The following is a 16,532-nucleotide window of genomic DNA, read 5'->3' as shown; positions in this document are numbered from 1 at the left end:
CTTAAAGAAAGCAAATTTACAATCAGAATAATTAACAAGATAAAAAAAATATATGAATAAATAAATGAATACAAAAAATAAAAAATGAATATATGAAATACAATAAATTTTACATACATAAACACAATAAAACGTGTCAACAAGTTGGATAAAATAAATTAAAAATACAATATAAATAAGGCACTGCACAAAACAAGATATTAAATAAACCAGTATGACTTTAACAACTATATTACAAAAAAGGGGATCCTACAGAGTTCTCTAGTTGTGCTTTTTAATACTGCATAAACTAGAATGACTTACAAATTACTGTACACCACCCCCTCATCAACCTCACATCACCTGCTACAGCCTTACTCTCCTAGTCTTTCTTGCAGCAAAGTCATCTACAACATCATCATATGACAACTGATTTCAGACCACATGATTTATGCTTATGATGGAAAGTCCACTGAGACGTTCTTGCATCATAGTAGATCTCAGGTAGGTTTTAATGAGTTTGAGCTTAGAGAAGCTTCTTTCAGCAGCAGCCACTGTAACAGGAAGAGTGGCAAAGATTCTCAGAGCAACCCACATGTTGGGGTAAATTTCTGCCAGCTTCTTCTCATGCAGGAAGGTCAAGAGTTCCATGTTTGTCATGTTCTTTGATGGCAATGGTGGGAAATTCTGCATTTCCATTGTAAGTTCTGTGCCATTAATGTCCGGCTGGCTGTCATGGGTCAGAGTAGTACTCAGTGTTTGGCACTGCTGTAGCAGCTCTTCTTTTTGTAAGTTGTGGAAATTGAGGAGTACTCCAAACTTGTCATTCACCTCTCCAAGGTTCTGAAATCTCTCATCAAGTGAAGAGATGGCTGTATCCACTACCACATTAAAAAATGTGGTTTCCATTTTTTTAAGTGCATCTTGTATGGGCTCATCTGGAGACTCATAACCGAAGTGCCTTTTGGTGGTTCTCAATCGCTTTTGTTGAAAATTCTGCTGAAAAGAGGTGAAAAAGCTGAAATTTGTGTTGAAAAGAGTTAAAAAAAATTTAACTGTTAACTGAAAGAAATGTTGCCATAAGTGGGATTTGGACCCGGGCCTCCCAGTCTCAAAGCCGCTTTTCATCTCACTGAGCCATTCTCACAAAGAAGACGTGGAGAGACTGACAATTTTGCTGAAATGAGCAGAAACAGCTGAGAATTGTGCTGATAGGAGGTGAAAAGGCTGAAAACTTTGCAGAAAAGAGATGAATCAGTAGAATTTCTGCTGAAAAGAGGTTTTTGCTGAAAACAGCTGAAAAAGCTAGTATTTGTGCTGAAAAGTGGTGAAAAAACTTAAAATTCTAATGAAAAGGGGTGAAAAAGCTGATATTTGTGTTGAAGAGAGTTAAAAAAGTTTAACTGTTAACTGAAAGAAATTTTGCCATAAGCGGGATTTGAACCCGGGCTTCCCAGTCTGAGAACGGATGCTCAACTCACTGAGCTAAAACACAGGTCAACCTGGCAAGGAAAATCAGTGAGGCCACTGATGATATGGCAGAAATGGGCAAAAAATATTGCAAAAAAAATTCAATATCTCAAAAAGTATAGAAGTTATGAGCACCAAAAGTCATAGCACATATTAGCAGAAAGAGCAGAATTTTTTAAAGTTTGAATGGCGAAAATGGGATGAAAACTGTGGGAGTAGTTGAGTGCCAAAAAGTGTACGGAAGCAACTAGTAAATAGTGGAATAAAGAATAAAGAGAAACAGGAACTCAATAGTGTGGATGCCTAATAAATAAATAAAAGTAGTGTAAAATCTATGGACAGTAAATTGTCTATGGACAAGTTTCCTACTTGCACTCCCTCTCTGAGAAACTTATGATTAAATGCAGGCGTTTTACTTGCACATATTTTTACCTCTCTTTGTTTTGTTTGGTTTTGTTGTTTGGTTTTTATTTCTGTTAAAAAGGGTGGAGATCTGTGCATGTACCAGTTGGTTGAGCTTTTTTTCTGCTGTTTTCAACCTTGCTCAGTGGTTCCGCCTCCTGTCTTTATCTAATGCTTTATTGTCCACTGTGATACCAGTTAACTCAAAAGAAAAACACTGCACCTTTCATAGATTTCAACCTTTCTAACGATTACATTACAAGTTGTTCAAGCTTTCCAAGAACAGTTTTTCTTCACTCGTTAATAATTTTTTTTAAATTATTGTGGCTCCATAAACAGCTGGAAGAAGAGGTAGGAAATTTGCTTTTTCTATACTTTTGTCATACCATAAGAGTAAAAACCCAATATCTTTGTAATTAAATAAATAAGTTATGTTAATTTTAATTTTTCCGATACTCTCTGATTCTGGCGCTGTGGTATTCATTAGTTCGTTTCATTATGAAAATTGTTCTTTAGCACAAAAGGGAAAGGAGCCCATACATTTATATTTATATACTTTATTAGGTACACCTGTTTGACAGCTATTTAACCTATCTGTTCAGTCATTTAGGGACGTAAACATGGTGAAAACAAGCTTCAGAAGATGGTGATTGACTAACTCTACACATAAAAAGTTGTATCACTGAGGCAAGCAAGAGAGAGTGGCTCTCCCCTGAGGTTTCACCTTAAAACTAAATTCCTGGATCTTTATTTCATATGAATTGTCTTTCTCCAATAAATATGCAGCCACAATAATAAAAGTAGTTTTTTAAACCTTAATATCATGCTGTGCCTTAAAAAAAGTAAAACTGCAAATAGTTTTTGTTTTGTTGATGTAAATTATGTTGATTATTATTGTTTCCCTCATCTGTGGAGACTCGGGAGAGTATTTTTAAAAAGATGTTAGAGGATTAAAGCCTATAAAGAAGGAAAGACACACCTCTTTAGCAAATACAATGTTATTTGCAGTCACTGAAGCATGGAGGTTCAAAACTAGCTTATAGGTGTGTTGTGTCTAGCTTATTTCCTTTTTCTTTTTCTTTTTTTTGCCTGTCCCGTTTGGTTTTTTTGCCATCAGAATTATTGTCTAAAGGCAAAGAAAGATGCCCAACGGATTTACTTTACCAAATGGACCATCCCAGCCTTGCCGTAATGATCTATTTGATTCACCTTTTATTGTTTATTTTATTTTTTGTTTTCACTTGTTAGATACGGGACAGACTTGAATGAGGAAAAGAGGGAAAGAAAGAGGGAAAGAAAAACAGCAGAGAAGAGGGACGGGGATAAAGGGCAAAAAACAAAAACCAACAAAATAAGCAGACAAAAAAAAAATACATATATCAATCACCTGGATCACATGTTGAGAAAGAAAAAAGTAAATACTAAATAGTAAACATTATTGTGCAGCATGCAAGATCGACAGTGCACAGTGTGCTTTGAGGTAGGAGCCAAAAAGGGTGTAGTTTGTGTGTGTGAGCACCCGTGAGTACACCTGTGAGCATGAGCTTGTTTTTAAAAGGTTCCTTCATGTAATGATCTGCTAGAGGGTGTGGGGGGGCCACAGCCCCGTCCTCCAGGGCATGAAGCAGGTATGGAGGACATCAAAACTCCAGACATCCAGAGACCAAGGAAGACCAACAGAGGGGCAGCCGCGCCACTGTCCCAGAAAGAGCTGAGGAGAGTCCCAGATGAGGGCTCACTCAGCAGCCGCGGAGCAGAAGCCAGGGGGAGTTGCAGTGACGCGCCCGTGAGCTCCGCTGGCAGCCAGCTGTGCCAGAGTGACCCCACCCTCATGCTCTCATATGCAATTACTCAACACTCACCCAATGTGGAGACAGACATAGAGAGACACTATGTCTGGGAAGGTTCTCAGTCATCCAGGTCATCGTAGTCAAAGGAGCTTGCAAAGAAAAGCGTCTGGACTTCTTTAAGTTGCTTGAAGACGTTTCACCTCTCATCCGAGAAGCTTCTTCAGTTCTAAGGTCAAATGGTGGAGAGTCCCAGATATAAACCTAGTGGGAGTAACCCCCCACAGAGGGACAAAAGGACACCCTGATGATCCTCTAATCGCCTGAGCCAAGGTGTGAAACTGGGTGTGTGTCCCAATTAGCCAGAGTTTCGGGTGTGTTCATTGTGAAACCTGGCCCCACCTTATCATGCGAATTCCTGAGATCAGATGGCCCAGGATGTGAGTGGGCGTTAAGGCGTCTGGGGAGGGAACTCAAAACTGGATTATAGATGGCAGACAGTTGGTGTCGTAAACCACCGCCTCTGTTCAAAGATGGTCGCTCACAGTGGACATAAATGGCTTCTTTCACTCCTCTTTCAAACCATCTGTCCTCTCTGTCCAAAATGTGGACATTGGCATCCTCGAAAGAGTGTCCTTTATCTCTGTGAAGGTTCTCAGTCCTTTGACCTTTAGATGCAGATGGACTGCTGAGTCTTGTCCTGTGGAGGTGGCTCTTCTGTGTTGTGCCATGCACTTGTGAAGTGGCTGTTTGGTCTCTCCAATGTAGAGGTCTGGGCATTCCTCGCTGCACTGTACAGCATACACCACATTGTTAAGTCTGTGTTTTGGCGTTTTGTCTTTCGGGTGAACCAGTTTTTGTCTGAGCGTGTTGCTGGGTCTGAAATGCACCGGGATGTCATGCTTGGAGAAAACTCCTAAGTATTTCTGATACACCGGCTACATAGGGGATGACAATGTTGTTGCGTCTGTCCTTCTTATCCTCCCTCGCTGGTGTCTGGTCTTCTTTTCTGTGCCTCTTTGCTGACTTTAAGAACGCCCATTTAGGATAGCCGCACGTTTTGAGTGCTTCCTTTACATGTGTGTCTTCCTTCTTTTTTCCTTCAGGCTTAGAGGGAACATGTTCTGCCCGGTGGTGTAGGGTCCTAATTACTCCAAGTTTGTGTTCCAAAGGGTGATGGGAGTCAAAGAGGAGGGCTTCCGGTAAACTTCGATGTTGAGGTTGCCATTCTCTTCAATGTGCACGGCGCAGTCCAGGAAAGGCAAACAGTTGTCTTTTGTGTCTTCCCTGGTGAACTTGATGTTTTTATCCACAGCGTTAATGTGCGCAGTGAAGGATTCCACTTCTTGTATCTTGATTTTGACCCAGGTGTCGTCTACATATCTGTACCAGTGGCTGGGTACTCTTCCTTTGAAAGAGCCAAGCGCCTTCCTTTCCACTTCCTCCATGTAAAGGTTGGCTACAATAGGTGACATGGGGGAGCCCATGGCACAGCCATGTTTTTGTCTGTAAAAGCCTTCGTTGTATTTGAAATACGTAGTGGTGAGGCAGAGGTCTAACAGTGTGCAGATCTGACCGGGTGTGAAGTTGGTCCTGTCCTCCAAGGAGCTGTCTTCTTGTAGTCGTTTTCTGACAGTCTCCACGGCTGACGCTCCGCAACGTGGGGACGTCATTCAGGGCGACTGGAATCGATAAGGGAATCGTTTGCAAAAATGGCAAACAATTCCAAGGAATTGAAACAGTGGGAACCGGTTCTCAACAAGAACCGGTTTTCGATACCCATCCCTATTTATCAGGGCTTCTTGTCTAGCTTGTCTAGCTTACTTCTAATCCTTGGGCAAGATTGCTCCCGGATGCATTCATCGGAGTGTGAATGTGTGTGTGAATGCTAGTTAGAAAGCACTAAAAATGTGCTTGTGTGAATGGGTGAATGTGTAAAGCACTTTGAGTGCTCAGAAGAGTAGAAAAGGGCTATATAAGAACCAGTTCATCCATCCACATACCTAAACTACAGTGAGACACCTGTGCCAAGGTGATTCATAGAAAATAAATAATAGATTGATGACATGTGTCATACACTGACGTGAATACATATGCTAACAAAAAAAGTTTTTAAGCACTACTGTTTGCTGTTTGTAGGGAAGCAAACTATTCTAAGTAGTTCTCAGGAAGCGATGATAGACGATAGCCATGTCTTTAAGATTTTATGAATTTGCTCTTATGGCTGCACTTGTGCTCAGGCTTAAAAGGGAGAATGGCGTTGCTGCAGAGTAAAGTCTAAGTCACTTAGACTTAAGTACACCAAGTGAATAAACTTTTTTATTAATCTGCAAAGACTTGTAATTTATTAGGATTAATTTAGGAATGATTTTAGGAATGTATTGTCTTTGTAAATTTGCTCCCCCTCCAAGCTGATCAAGTTTATCACTATGGTTTTGTGATAAACTTGGTTTTGATAATAAGGACTGCAGAGTGCAAGCAGTGGCCTGCAGTGTTGGGTAAGTTACTTTAAATTAGTAACTTAGTTACATTACTAGTTACTTCTATCAAAAGTAACTCAGTTACTTCAAGTTACTTTCAGAGTAACTAGTTACTAGGGAGAGTAACTTTGGTTTTACTCAGAATTCTCTTGTTAATGTGTTGCTTCCGTAACTGGATACCCAGCAAGATTGCCAGTCTTCTAGCTTGCTTACTTGCCACAAGTGCACTGTGTCACCTACCAATAGAAAGGAAAAAATAATGTGCATATTTCCACGAGAGAAATCCCACGCCTGATTCTATCCTAGCCTGCTTTTTACATCCAACACAAAAACTGCAGTCGTGGTGCTTTCGATTGTACTCAGAACTCAGAAATTCTGCCTTCTGAATAGGAAGATGTAGGTAACACCAGACTGAAGATGAGCTGCATACAGGGCTGGACTGGGACAAAAAAATCGTCCCAGGCATTTTGACTAGAGGCCGGCCCACCATTATAGGAAAAATCATAAAGCCTTTGAATGAAAATAAACACTGTTGTGACAGTGATGTACACTGTTCTGATGGTTTATATGTATCAATCTATCAATTGTTTGTTGCAAGACTCAGATAATTTTTTTTTTTAAAGTGAGACATTTTAAATGAGAATAAGAAAGTAATTCCTTGTGCCCCCCTTTCCCTTTTAATGCCCTACATGGACCCCTGGCAACACTTTGCTAGACCTTCCCCTGCACAGTTACCAGCTGTCAGCTACTTAGAAAAGGATCCTGGTGTTATTTGTCTCTCAGAAACAGTTCATAACTTCCCTTCAACTCATTCCTGTCACCTAAAAGGTAAACCTGTTTCTCCATCAGCTGTTCAGCTCTGATGATTCAGTAAGGACATCTCCTGGTTTCATCTTCATGTTTCCCTCTCACCAGATAACCAAACCATATCATGACCAGCAGCTTTTTTGCAGCTGTGGCTCCAGCAAACATCAGCTGATACTAGAAATTAATATTAAATAAATTCTAACAACAGCTGATCAAGCTTAAACGTGCTGCTGTTGTTTAGCAGGACATCCGCTGGTTTCCTCTTTCTGGTGCAAAGTGGACGATAAACAAACAAGAGAGAAAAGCCGATCAGCTGATCATTGATCAGTTTCATGATTGAAGTAGAAACAGGAGAGGGAGGGGGAGAGGATGAGAGTAGAAGAGGCAGCTGTGCAATGTAAACACAGAATAAATCCATCTTTGTGTCTTTTTCATTGTAGCTGAAGTCCGGGACAAACTGTTCTTTTTCACCTCAATACGAAACGCGTAATATTTTCTCTGAATACGAGACGATTCCGTTTTTTACAGGAGGGTTGGCAACTCTAATAATTAACCTTATGAACAAAATGAAGTTCAACATCAGTAACATAGCACCACCCAGCTTTATAGAAACCCCGTCATGCTAGCTAGTACCCAGCATGAAAAAGTCAGCATAACGAAAATAAACTCCACCTAAACTTGGTTCATATCTGACTCAGATGGACTGCAGGTTATAACTTCTTACCTGAAGTTCAGTTCACCTGACACTCTCGGACTAGCGGCCGCTTCGGGTCTCTCCTCTTGCCTCCCTTTTCCTTCATCCACCTGCTGGCCTCCACCACTTGCTAATGTTATGGAATCTGTGGAAGCTCCGCGATAGCCACCACACGAAGTAACGAATAACGAGCCTATCTAAATCCCAGTAACGAGTAACGCGTTCCCGGTTTTGGCATAATAACTAGTTACCGTGCTCGTTACCACAATAATAACATAGTTACTGTAACCTGTTACTTAATAACGCGTTAGTCCCAACACTGGTGGCCTGTTGATTGAATTTTGTGTTAGATTATGATATATTGTTTAACAATTATTCTGTTTTAAGCAATGTGTGTCCCAATATAAAGATGTGAAAGCAGTATTATGTTTACATCATAGTTAAATAATAATAATAAAAAAAATATTAATATTTTTCCAAAATAATTGTGATTATCATTTTGATCCTACTTGTGCAGACCTAGTTTGCAATGTTAAAAACAAAATTATTTTAGTTCAAATTAATTTATTTTCAAACAGGCAAAGCAAAGATGAATCCAGTGCCTTAAAATTGCAGTTTGTCTGAACACAGGCAGATCAGAATCAGAATCAGAATCAGAATCAGAAAGGGTTTATTGCCAGATGTTGAGGAGGTTTACAACATTAGGAAATTGCTGCGGTGCTTCAGTGCAACATACTGTCATAAAAATATAAAAATAAGAATAAGAATTAAAAGTGCTAAGTGGATAGATATATACATGATATATACATGAGTGCAGGTGGTGATCAGTGCCAAACATGGAATGATGCAGTGAACACAGCGTAGGGTCATGTGTTAGTGGTGGGAACAGTCATATGGTTATTGTTCATGTGTCCGACAGCAGAGGGGAAGAAACTGTTCTTATGGCGAGAGGTTCTGGTGCGAATGGACCGGAGCCTCCTGCCTGAGGGGAGCAGGTCAAACAGACTGTGTCCAGGGTGAGAAGGGTCAGCTGAGATCCGAGCTGCACGCCCCAGTGTCCTGGAGGTGTACAGGTCCTGCAGAGATGGGAGTCTGCAGCCAATCACCTTCTCAGCAGAGCGCACAACACGCTGCAGTCTCTGTTTGTCCCTGATAGTGGCTCCAGCGTACCACACGGTGATGGAGGAGGTGAGGATGGACTCGATGATTGCAGTGTAGAACTGCATCATCGTCCGTGTTGGCAGGTTGAATTTCTTCAGCTGCCTCAGGAAGTACATCCTCTGCTGGGCTTTTTTAATGACGGAAGTGATGGTGGGCTCCCACTTCAGGTCCTGGGTGATGGTGGTACCCAGGAAGCGGAACGAGTCCACAGAGGTGATGGGGGTGTCAGTCAGGATGATGGGGGGGAGTGGGGCTGTGTGCTTCCTGAAGTCCACAATAATCTCCACTGTCTTCTGGGCATTCAGCACCAGGTTGTTGTGGCTGCACCAGGACACCAGACGTTCAACCTCCCTCCTGTAGGCAGACTCATCCCCGTCCGAGATGAGCCCAATAACGGTGGTGTCATCTGCAAACTTGATTAGCTTGACAGACTGGTGGGTGGAGGTGCAGCAGTTGGTGTACAGGGAGAAGAGCAGAGGAGAAAGAACACAGCCCTGAGGGGAGCCGGTGCTGATGGTCCGGGAGTCCGAGACATTCTTTCCCAGCCTCACATGCTGTTTCCTGTCCGTCAGGAAGTCAGTGATCCACCGGCAGATGGGATCAGGCACATTCATCTGGGAAAGCTTGCCTTGGAGATGGTCTGGAAGGATGGTATTGAAGGCAGAGCTGAAGTCCACAAACAGGATCCTGGCGTAGGTTCCTGGGGAGTCCAGATGCTGCAGGATGAAGTGTAGGGCCATGTTGATGGCGTCATCTACAGACCTGTTGGCTCTGTATGCAAACTGCAGGGGGTCCAGGAGGGGGGCCGTGAGGGTCTTGAGATGGGAGAGAACTAGGCGCTCAAATGACTTCATGACCACAGATGTCAGAGCCACGGGTCTGTAGTCATTTAGTCCAGTGATCCTAGGTTTCTTGGGGACAGGGATTATGGTGGAGGACTTGAAGCAGGCAGGCACATGACATGCCTGCAGTGAGGAGTTGAAAATGCCAGAAAATGGCGCTAATTCTGATCTACTGCCTGGACTAATGGACTAATCTTTTCCAATCCCATGAGCCCCTTTGCAGCCAAAAGGACTTAAAGTATTGAAGATACAGGCGATAAACTGTCAAAATGTGATTTCCAGTGTTTCTGTTTTGTTTGTTTTTTTCATGTGTAATATCTCTGCTTATATTGGTAAACAGATTGTAGTCAATAGGCTTTACAAAGGGCTTATATATAAAATAAAATAAAAATTTCTGTTGCAATCCTTATGATTCCATGATATTGTATCTAAATTTTATTCAATTCAGTCTTTTCTGGCCACTATTGTTATTAGGGCTGGGTATTGTCACTGGTTTCTAGAATCAATTCGATCCACGATTCGATTCGATTTGAATCGGGGACATTTTGCCTCAGTCAGAAATATTATAATTCAGATCATTTATCAGTACATTTCCATATTTTTATATCTATATGTATGTACTGTATTTTAGTTTAACTACGTAAGAGTTATCTTCTAATTCATTCTAAAAAGCGGGAATTTTCCTGTTCTGAACTTCTAGAAATTTCTTTTGGAAATAAACATTTACTAAAAAGATGCAATGGTTTTTGAAAAACATTTATTCTGAACTGTGCACCACAATTTCAAAACATTTTCTGAAAGATGTAACAGTGTACATGTTCTCACTTTCATTAGAGTTTTGTTTATCAAAAGGTCTGACATGGTAAATGCAAATAACAGCATTCTCATCACTTATTTCTTCAATACAATATGCATGTCCTTCATTCATCCCTTTGTGGAACTTCAACGCACTTCTGCTCTCCCCTATATTCCATCTTCACAAGCATATCCTGTGCGGAGATTGAATAAAAATTAGTTGACACTAATTAATGGTACAAATAATCCAGTAAACAATTGCAGCACAGTAAAAAAAAAAAAGGAATCCTCTTTGAGCCATTACTTGTGTAAAGTATTTTCCCAAAAGACAAAGACACAGGCAACAGGTAATACTGAACTAAATGTAAAACCTCAACCTTTTTAATTTTTACCTAAACCGTGTGCACAAAACTCTGGAGGGATCTATGCTAACGTAGAATCCAGTCAGGACGTCTGCTACTGCTGTTTGCTCGTTTTTTTTCCGTTTTTATGGGCGATCGTTTTCAGGCTTCAAGTAGCACCATTATACCAACATTTCACATTCTAGACATTGTTTTAGGTGTATTTGACCAAAAGTTTGACTGAAAATTCACATGCAAGCTTTTTTTCAAGGCTGTGGTATTTGCCCGCAAACAATACCTTTCAGCTAGCTAAAACAGAATATTATGCTATCACCGAGCAACATGGCTAATGCCTTTCACACAGCTTTGTCTCAACTCCAAAGAGCCACAGAAGTAAAAGCTCATAATAATAATTGAAACAATCTTTGAAAAAATGACTTACCAAGCATGGCAAACAACTCAAATATGTAGAGCAAAATGTTCTGAAACGGCTTCACTTCAGCTTCGATTGGAGCCGTGCTGGGGGCGGAGTCTGTGAATTTACTCTATTGGTGTCATAGCCCCTGTAGGAGTTCAGAGTTAAGAGGTCAAGAGTTAATGTTTCCATTGTAACACCTCCAGATTTGACAGAGAAACACTCATTTTTAACACTCGATTTTAACTACTATCATTTTACACCTCAGAGTTACATTAAAAGAATGTGACTCTGCTTAGAGTAAAATTAACTCTACTTTTGCAAGGAGACTATTAACACCAAAACATTTAACACTTTTGAATTTGCTGTGTAGACTTGTGCACAAGTGAATAATGAAGAAAACAGATTTTTAGATTGGGAAACTGTTCTTGAAGTACACTGGGGGAGAGAGAGAGAGAGAGCTGTGCATGAAGTGTGATTTTATCATGGTGGAAGGAAAACAGGAAAAGTAAGAGGGAATTCATGACGATGTTTATCAAATGTGAAGCATAGTTTGCTGCTTCATTTGCTGCTGTTTCATTGAATTTTGGTTGGAGAGAGATAAAACCTGCAGCTCAGAATCTAGCGCAAAAAATACACAAACACAAAGCGCAGACCTGCTGAAACATCAGAATCAGTGAGCTGTCGGCTTTCAGCCCCGACGACATGCTCGTGCCGTTGGGTGAGAAAGGCGACATCTCACTGATTCTGATGCGTCGGCGGGTCCGCACTTTGTGTTTATGTTTTTGTGCAGAATCCGTGTACTTGCTCTCATTTACTGTTTTAGCTGTTTGGTGGTTGTTGACATTTTGTGAGGTTTAACCTGAGATTCTGGCTTTTCAGGCAAAATAAATTTATATTAAAAAATAGGTTCAGGATTTTAATGAATCGATATCACGTTATCCATGCTAGAATCGATTTTAACCGATAAATCGATAATCAAAACCCACCCCTAATCATTATGCTGCTGCTATATTATTCTTATTTCAATTTCTGCTGCCCTCTTGGCCAGCTCACTCTTCAAAAACAAAAAACTAAAAAAATTTCTAATGTAAATGAGACTGTTCAACCAAATAAATAAAGGACATCTAAATGTCAACAAGTCATTTACAACAGCTTAAATTTTTTTGGCAAATACTGAAAATTCCTTTTTGGCAATTACACCAAAAGCTTCAACTGAGAGATGGAGGATGGATTTTTTTACAGACGCAAAGGAAACATTTTGTAAAAGAAAGCCATTTTTCATGTTAATTTTATACATGTTCAGTCATATCTAAGATGTGAGTCAAGACATAACAGATTTTATATGACTGATATGTCCATTTGTGAAGTTTAACTATTTAGATATTAAAGATTTTGCCTTTGCTAATTAACCAACTGTAATGTGTATTTCTGTGTATTAACAGATGTATATCTATACAAACGCAAAGCTTTTTGCAATTGCTGTTGTTGGTGTGCTGTTCATCATGTTTGCATTCTATATGGGGAATTCGTGTAAATGGACAAATGAGCTAGCCAACAACAATCTTCCAACATCAAAACAAAGGTAAATTATTCCTGTATCGTGTGTGTGTGTGTGTGTGTGTGTGTGTGTGTGTGTGTGTGTGTGTGTGGACAAACTGTCCTCTTCAGATTTGTATGTTATACATTTTTCTTTTCATGGCAGATAGACTGAAGCAACTGAGTGAGAAGGATAAAGTGACGTAGCTAAAACAGTGTTGTGCTGAAAGTGACCCGTGCACAATATTTGTAGGACCCTTTGAAAAGAAGATAGTGTCTTTGTCACAATCATTATAGAGGGCACTGCATATATGTTCAGAAATTTTCTGGGAGATTTAAGAATGATCACTAATTCATTTTATTCAACACTGTACATTTACTGTTTCCGGTCAACAATGACCAATCACTAGAAATTAATAGTGGAGACAACAATTAGTGTAAATAACTGAGTTAAGGTACATCCTCTTTTGTCAGATGGTCATAAACACACACACACACACACACACACACACACACACACACACACACACACACACACACACACACACACACGCACACACTGGGTTCCCTAGCAACTACACTGGAAATGTTTGCACAATAGAGCCTCACTTCCATGCCAACAACTCCTCTGTTGGCAGCATCATTGTATCATTGAACCTTTCTCATAGATTTGGTGTACAATGCTTTTTTGAGGCCTTGCTCAGAGGTCAGTGGGTGTCAGCACCATGACAAGGCGATATATAACCTAAGTGAGGCTCTTTACTACTTATTTGATCACTACACTGGTGAGGAAGAGAGATGCCAGGAAACTGACGGTGGGGATGCATTAGAGGAGAAATTGTCTGCATCAGAATATAATCCATGCAATCTAGACCAAGAAATGACTGATGAGGAGGAATCTAATGATGACTAGGATGGCCATGCTGAGGCTGCCATAAGGATCACATCATATAAGGACATACTTTCTTTTATACTTGACTGTAGTAGTTCATTTAAATGTTGATGTTGAATTGTGACTCTTCAGGACTTCCATATTACAGGCACCTTTCAGGATCTCTAAATTATAAGTCATCTTTGCCCACACAACATCGCTTACCTGGTCCATGCAACTGTCCTGATGGCTTTACAGTTCTCAAAGACCACATCCCAAAAGACCAGTATGAGGAATTAATGCAGCGACGAGCTAAAGAGTTCCAGCAATACAAAGCCAGGTAGAAGATGGATGTATGGGTGCGAGCTTTCCGTGAACTGTTAGACTTACAGTGCAGTAATAAATGAATTAAAATGTGTGTGTGTGTGTGTGTGTGTGTGGGTGTCATACTGAGCATTCAAAATTATTTTGTGTAATTTTTTCCAAATCCATCTCCTCAACAGGACTAATTCAATACTATCCAAGCTACTTTTTGCTTTGCCTAACTCTCCTCTGCAGTATCCTATCCAGGGCGTTATAGTACGACCCTTGACTGCAACTGCGATACCAGGTATGTTAAGCTCAACATATGCTTCGGTCACCAATGTTTTAGTTTTTATGTTCCTATAAAAATATAAATACAAATAGAATAGGAAGGCAACAAGGCCATGGTTCACAATTGTTTATGAACATAGGGTTAACATGAAAGTGATCATAGTAGTTTTTATAAAAGTAAGCTGTCAGTAGTCAGATCAAAAACAGCACTGAACAAATACATCTGCAAAGAAGTAGTTATTTGGTGATTCAGAGTCAATAGACTAGGTAAACTTAAGTCATTTAAAAAACAGCTAGAAAAAGCTACATTTCCTGTGAAAATGGCAGGTGAATGCCATGTAGTGGAAATGGTCTTTGAAAAACTGCTGAAGAAGCAGAACTATCTGCTGAAAAGAGGTAAAAAAGCTGAAAGGCCACAGATAGTCAAACCTACGCCCCCCGTTGTCAGGGTGCCTGCTCATCTCAGTGAGCTACAACGGTGCTCATGCCAGCAAGCCAAACCGGTGTGCAGAAGAAACTGCACTGTCTGCTGAAAAAAATGTTACCACGAGAAAGATTGGAATTCACGCCTCCCGCTCTCAGAACGCCTGCTTATCTCAGTGAGCTAAAACACAGCTCACCCCAGCGAGCTAAACCAGCAACCACACTTGTAGTGTGGTCCCAATCATGTCAATGGGACAAAAAATTGCACAAAAAGCGTAATATTTTAAAACGTATAAAAAACTGAGTGAAAGATAGCTGAGGTTTCCTCAAGAACTCACCTTGCAACACTGGTGTAAAGTGAAAAGATGATGTGAATATGTGTATTTGAGTAGAAGGACTAAGTGACACTGAAGGTAGTTTTTATTTCAGGTTTAGCTCTGCATGCTGAAGAAGGAACGAGCTATAAGGTTGGTCTGATATCACAGATTAGAAGCAGGCAGATCTCACCCAGATCTCCCTGACTGAATGGTTGGCTGGTTTATAAAAGATGGCTGCTGAATGTTTGTAAAGTTCAAAGATGTGTATGCTTATTTTATTTTATAAAAGGCAATGATGTTCAAAACAATTAAATTGTACTGAAAAGTTAAACATAATTAATTGTCTCTGATCACCTCTGAGACTGTCACTAATTTTGATGTACAAATCTGGGGATTTTTGTAAATATTACAAGCAATTATACTTCTTTCTTCTTTGACATGATTTTTTAATCAATGTACAGCAGCCATCTTGGGTGACCTTGGGATTTTATAGAGCTTGCTACTGAAAATGCTTTGATTTTGAGAGCCAGTATCTTATTCTGAATTTAAGTTCACATTTTCTCATTCTTATGCCAAGAGAATTATATACTATATACCAACTGTCAAAAAATGTATTATTGCATTCATGTGTGGCAAACAAGGCTTGGTATACAACCTGTCCAAATCACGGACAAAGAGGATCCCACAGTTGTTGTTTTTTTTTTCAACCCATTTTGCACAGAGGGGAATTTTTTTTAAAATGCATAGCAAGCATAAGTACAGAGGAGGGTGAGAAACTACGAAAGGTTTGTAGGAACCCGACCAGGGCTAAAGGCGAACCTTCTAGCCAGAGGAACAGACCTTCCATCAGCATGGGTGCTGGCAATGGCGCCGGCCCTCTAATGGCAGGCATAATTAGCTCTCTCTTCACCACGACAGACCAGTACAGTGTCTACATCACTGCAGCCGCAGCACCAACCAGTCTGTCGATCTCCTGCTCCCCTAACTCGTAAACAAGAACCCAAGATATTTAAATTCCTCCACTTGGGGCAGGAACTCTTCCCTGACCCAGAGTGGGCACTCCACCCTTTTTTTCAGCTGACCTAACCCCCTAACCGTGGCATAGTTTTCAAAAAAACAGCAGGAATCACCCAATTTGTGATACGATATGTATCACATGAGCAACAGATAGTTGTTATAGTTGTTAGTTCACTGGCCTTGAGACTAGACCAGAAGAACTAATGAAGGACATTATTGTACATTGACCAGAGAAATAGGCTAAATTTTGAACCTGGAACAGGGCATGGAGCTATCATTTAGTACAGTTTTTTATGTATAAAATCAGTCTAGCAGTACATTGAAACAGCAATGACCAAAAGGACGACAAGCTTTTATAAATTTTCTTCCATGAGGTTCTCTTTGTACCGAGTGTTGTGGCTGAAGGCTCAAGCTCTTTTTTGAGAAAGGTAAAGTCTGGGTGTGATCTTGTTGGATCTGCATCATTCATAAGAGTCACTAAGGTCCACTAAGTCTCCAAGCCTGCACACACGTCCGTTAATTGTGTTTCAAACAAACAAGCTTTATTCACCACTTACACAATCATACAGAGTACAACATGCAATGAAATGTTTTGTGT

At 40.4% G+C, this 16,532-nt stretch overlaps 1 protein-coding gene across 1 annotated transcript in view; it reads left to right on the top strand.

Annotated features, from left to right (window-relative positions):
- Window positions 1-2,015: 2,015 nt before the first annotated feature.
- LOC120736896 (beta-1,4 N-acetylgalactosaminyltransferase 2-like) overlaps window positions 2,016-16,532 on the top strand; it is a 44,611-nt gene continuing 30,094 nt past the window's right edge. The window contains exons 1-5 of the mRNA XM_040037261.1: window positions 2,016-2,202; window positions 12,619-12,758; window positions 13,753-13,923; window positions 14,087-14,193; window positions 15,030-15,067. Of these exons, the coding sequence (XP_039893195.1) occupies window positions 12,619-12,758; window positions 13,753-13,923; window positions 14,087-14,193; window positions 15,030-15,067 (456 nt within the window). The 5' untranslated portion in view covers window positions 2,016-2,202. The remainder of the gene's footprint in view (window positions 2,203-12,618; window positions 12,759-13,752; window positions 13,924-14,086; window positions 14,194-15,029; window positions 15,068-16,532) is intronic.

Source organism: Simochromis diagramma, unplaced genomic scaffold (assembly GCF_900408965.1).
Source record: "Simochromis diagramma unplaced genomic scaffold, fSimDia1.1 OVJJ01000516.1, whole genome shotgun sequence".
NCBI classification, from domain to species: Eukaryota; Metazoa; Chordata; class Actinopteri; order Cichliformes; family Cichlidae; genus Simochromis; species Simochromis diagramma.
The sequence above is the reverse complement of the archived record's forward strand: the minus strand, read 5'-3'. Positions and strand labels throughout refer to the sequence as shown.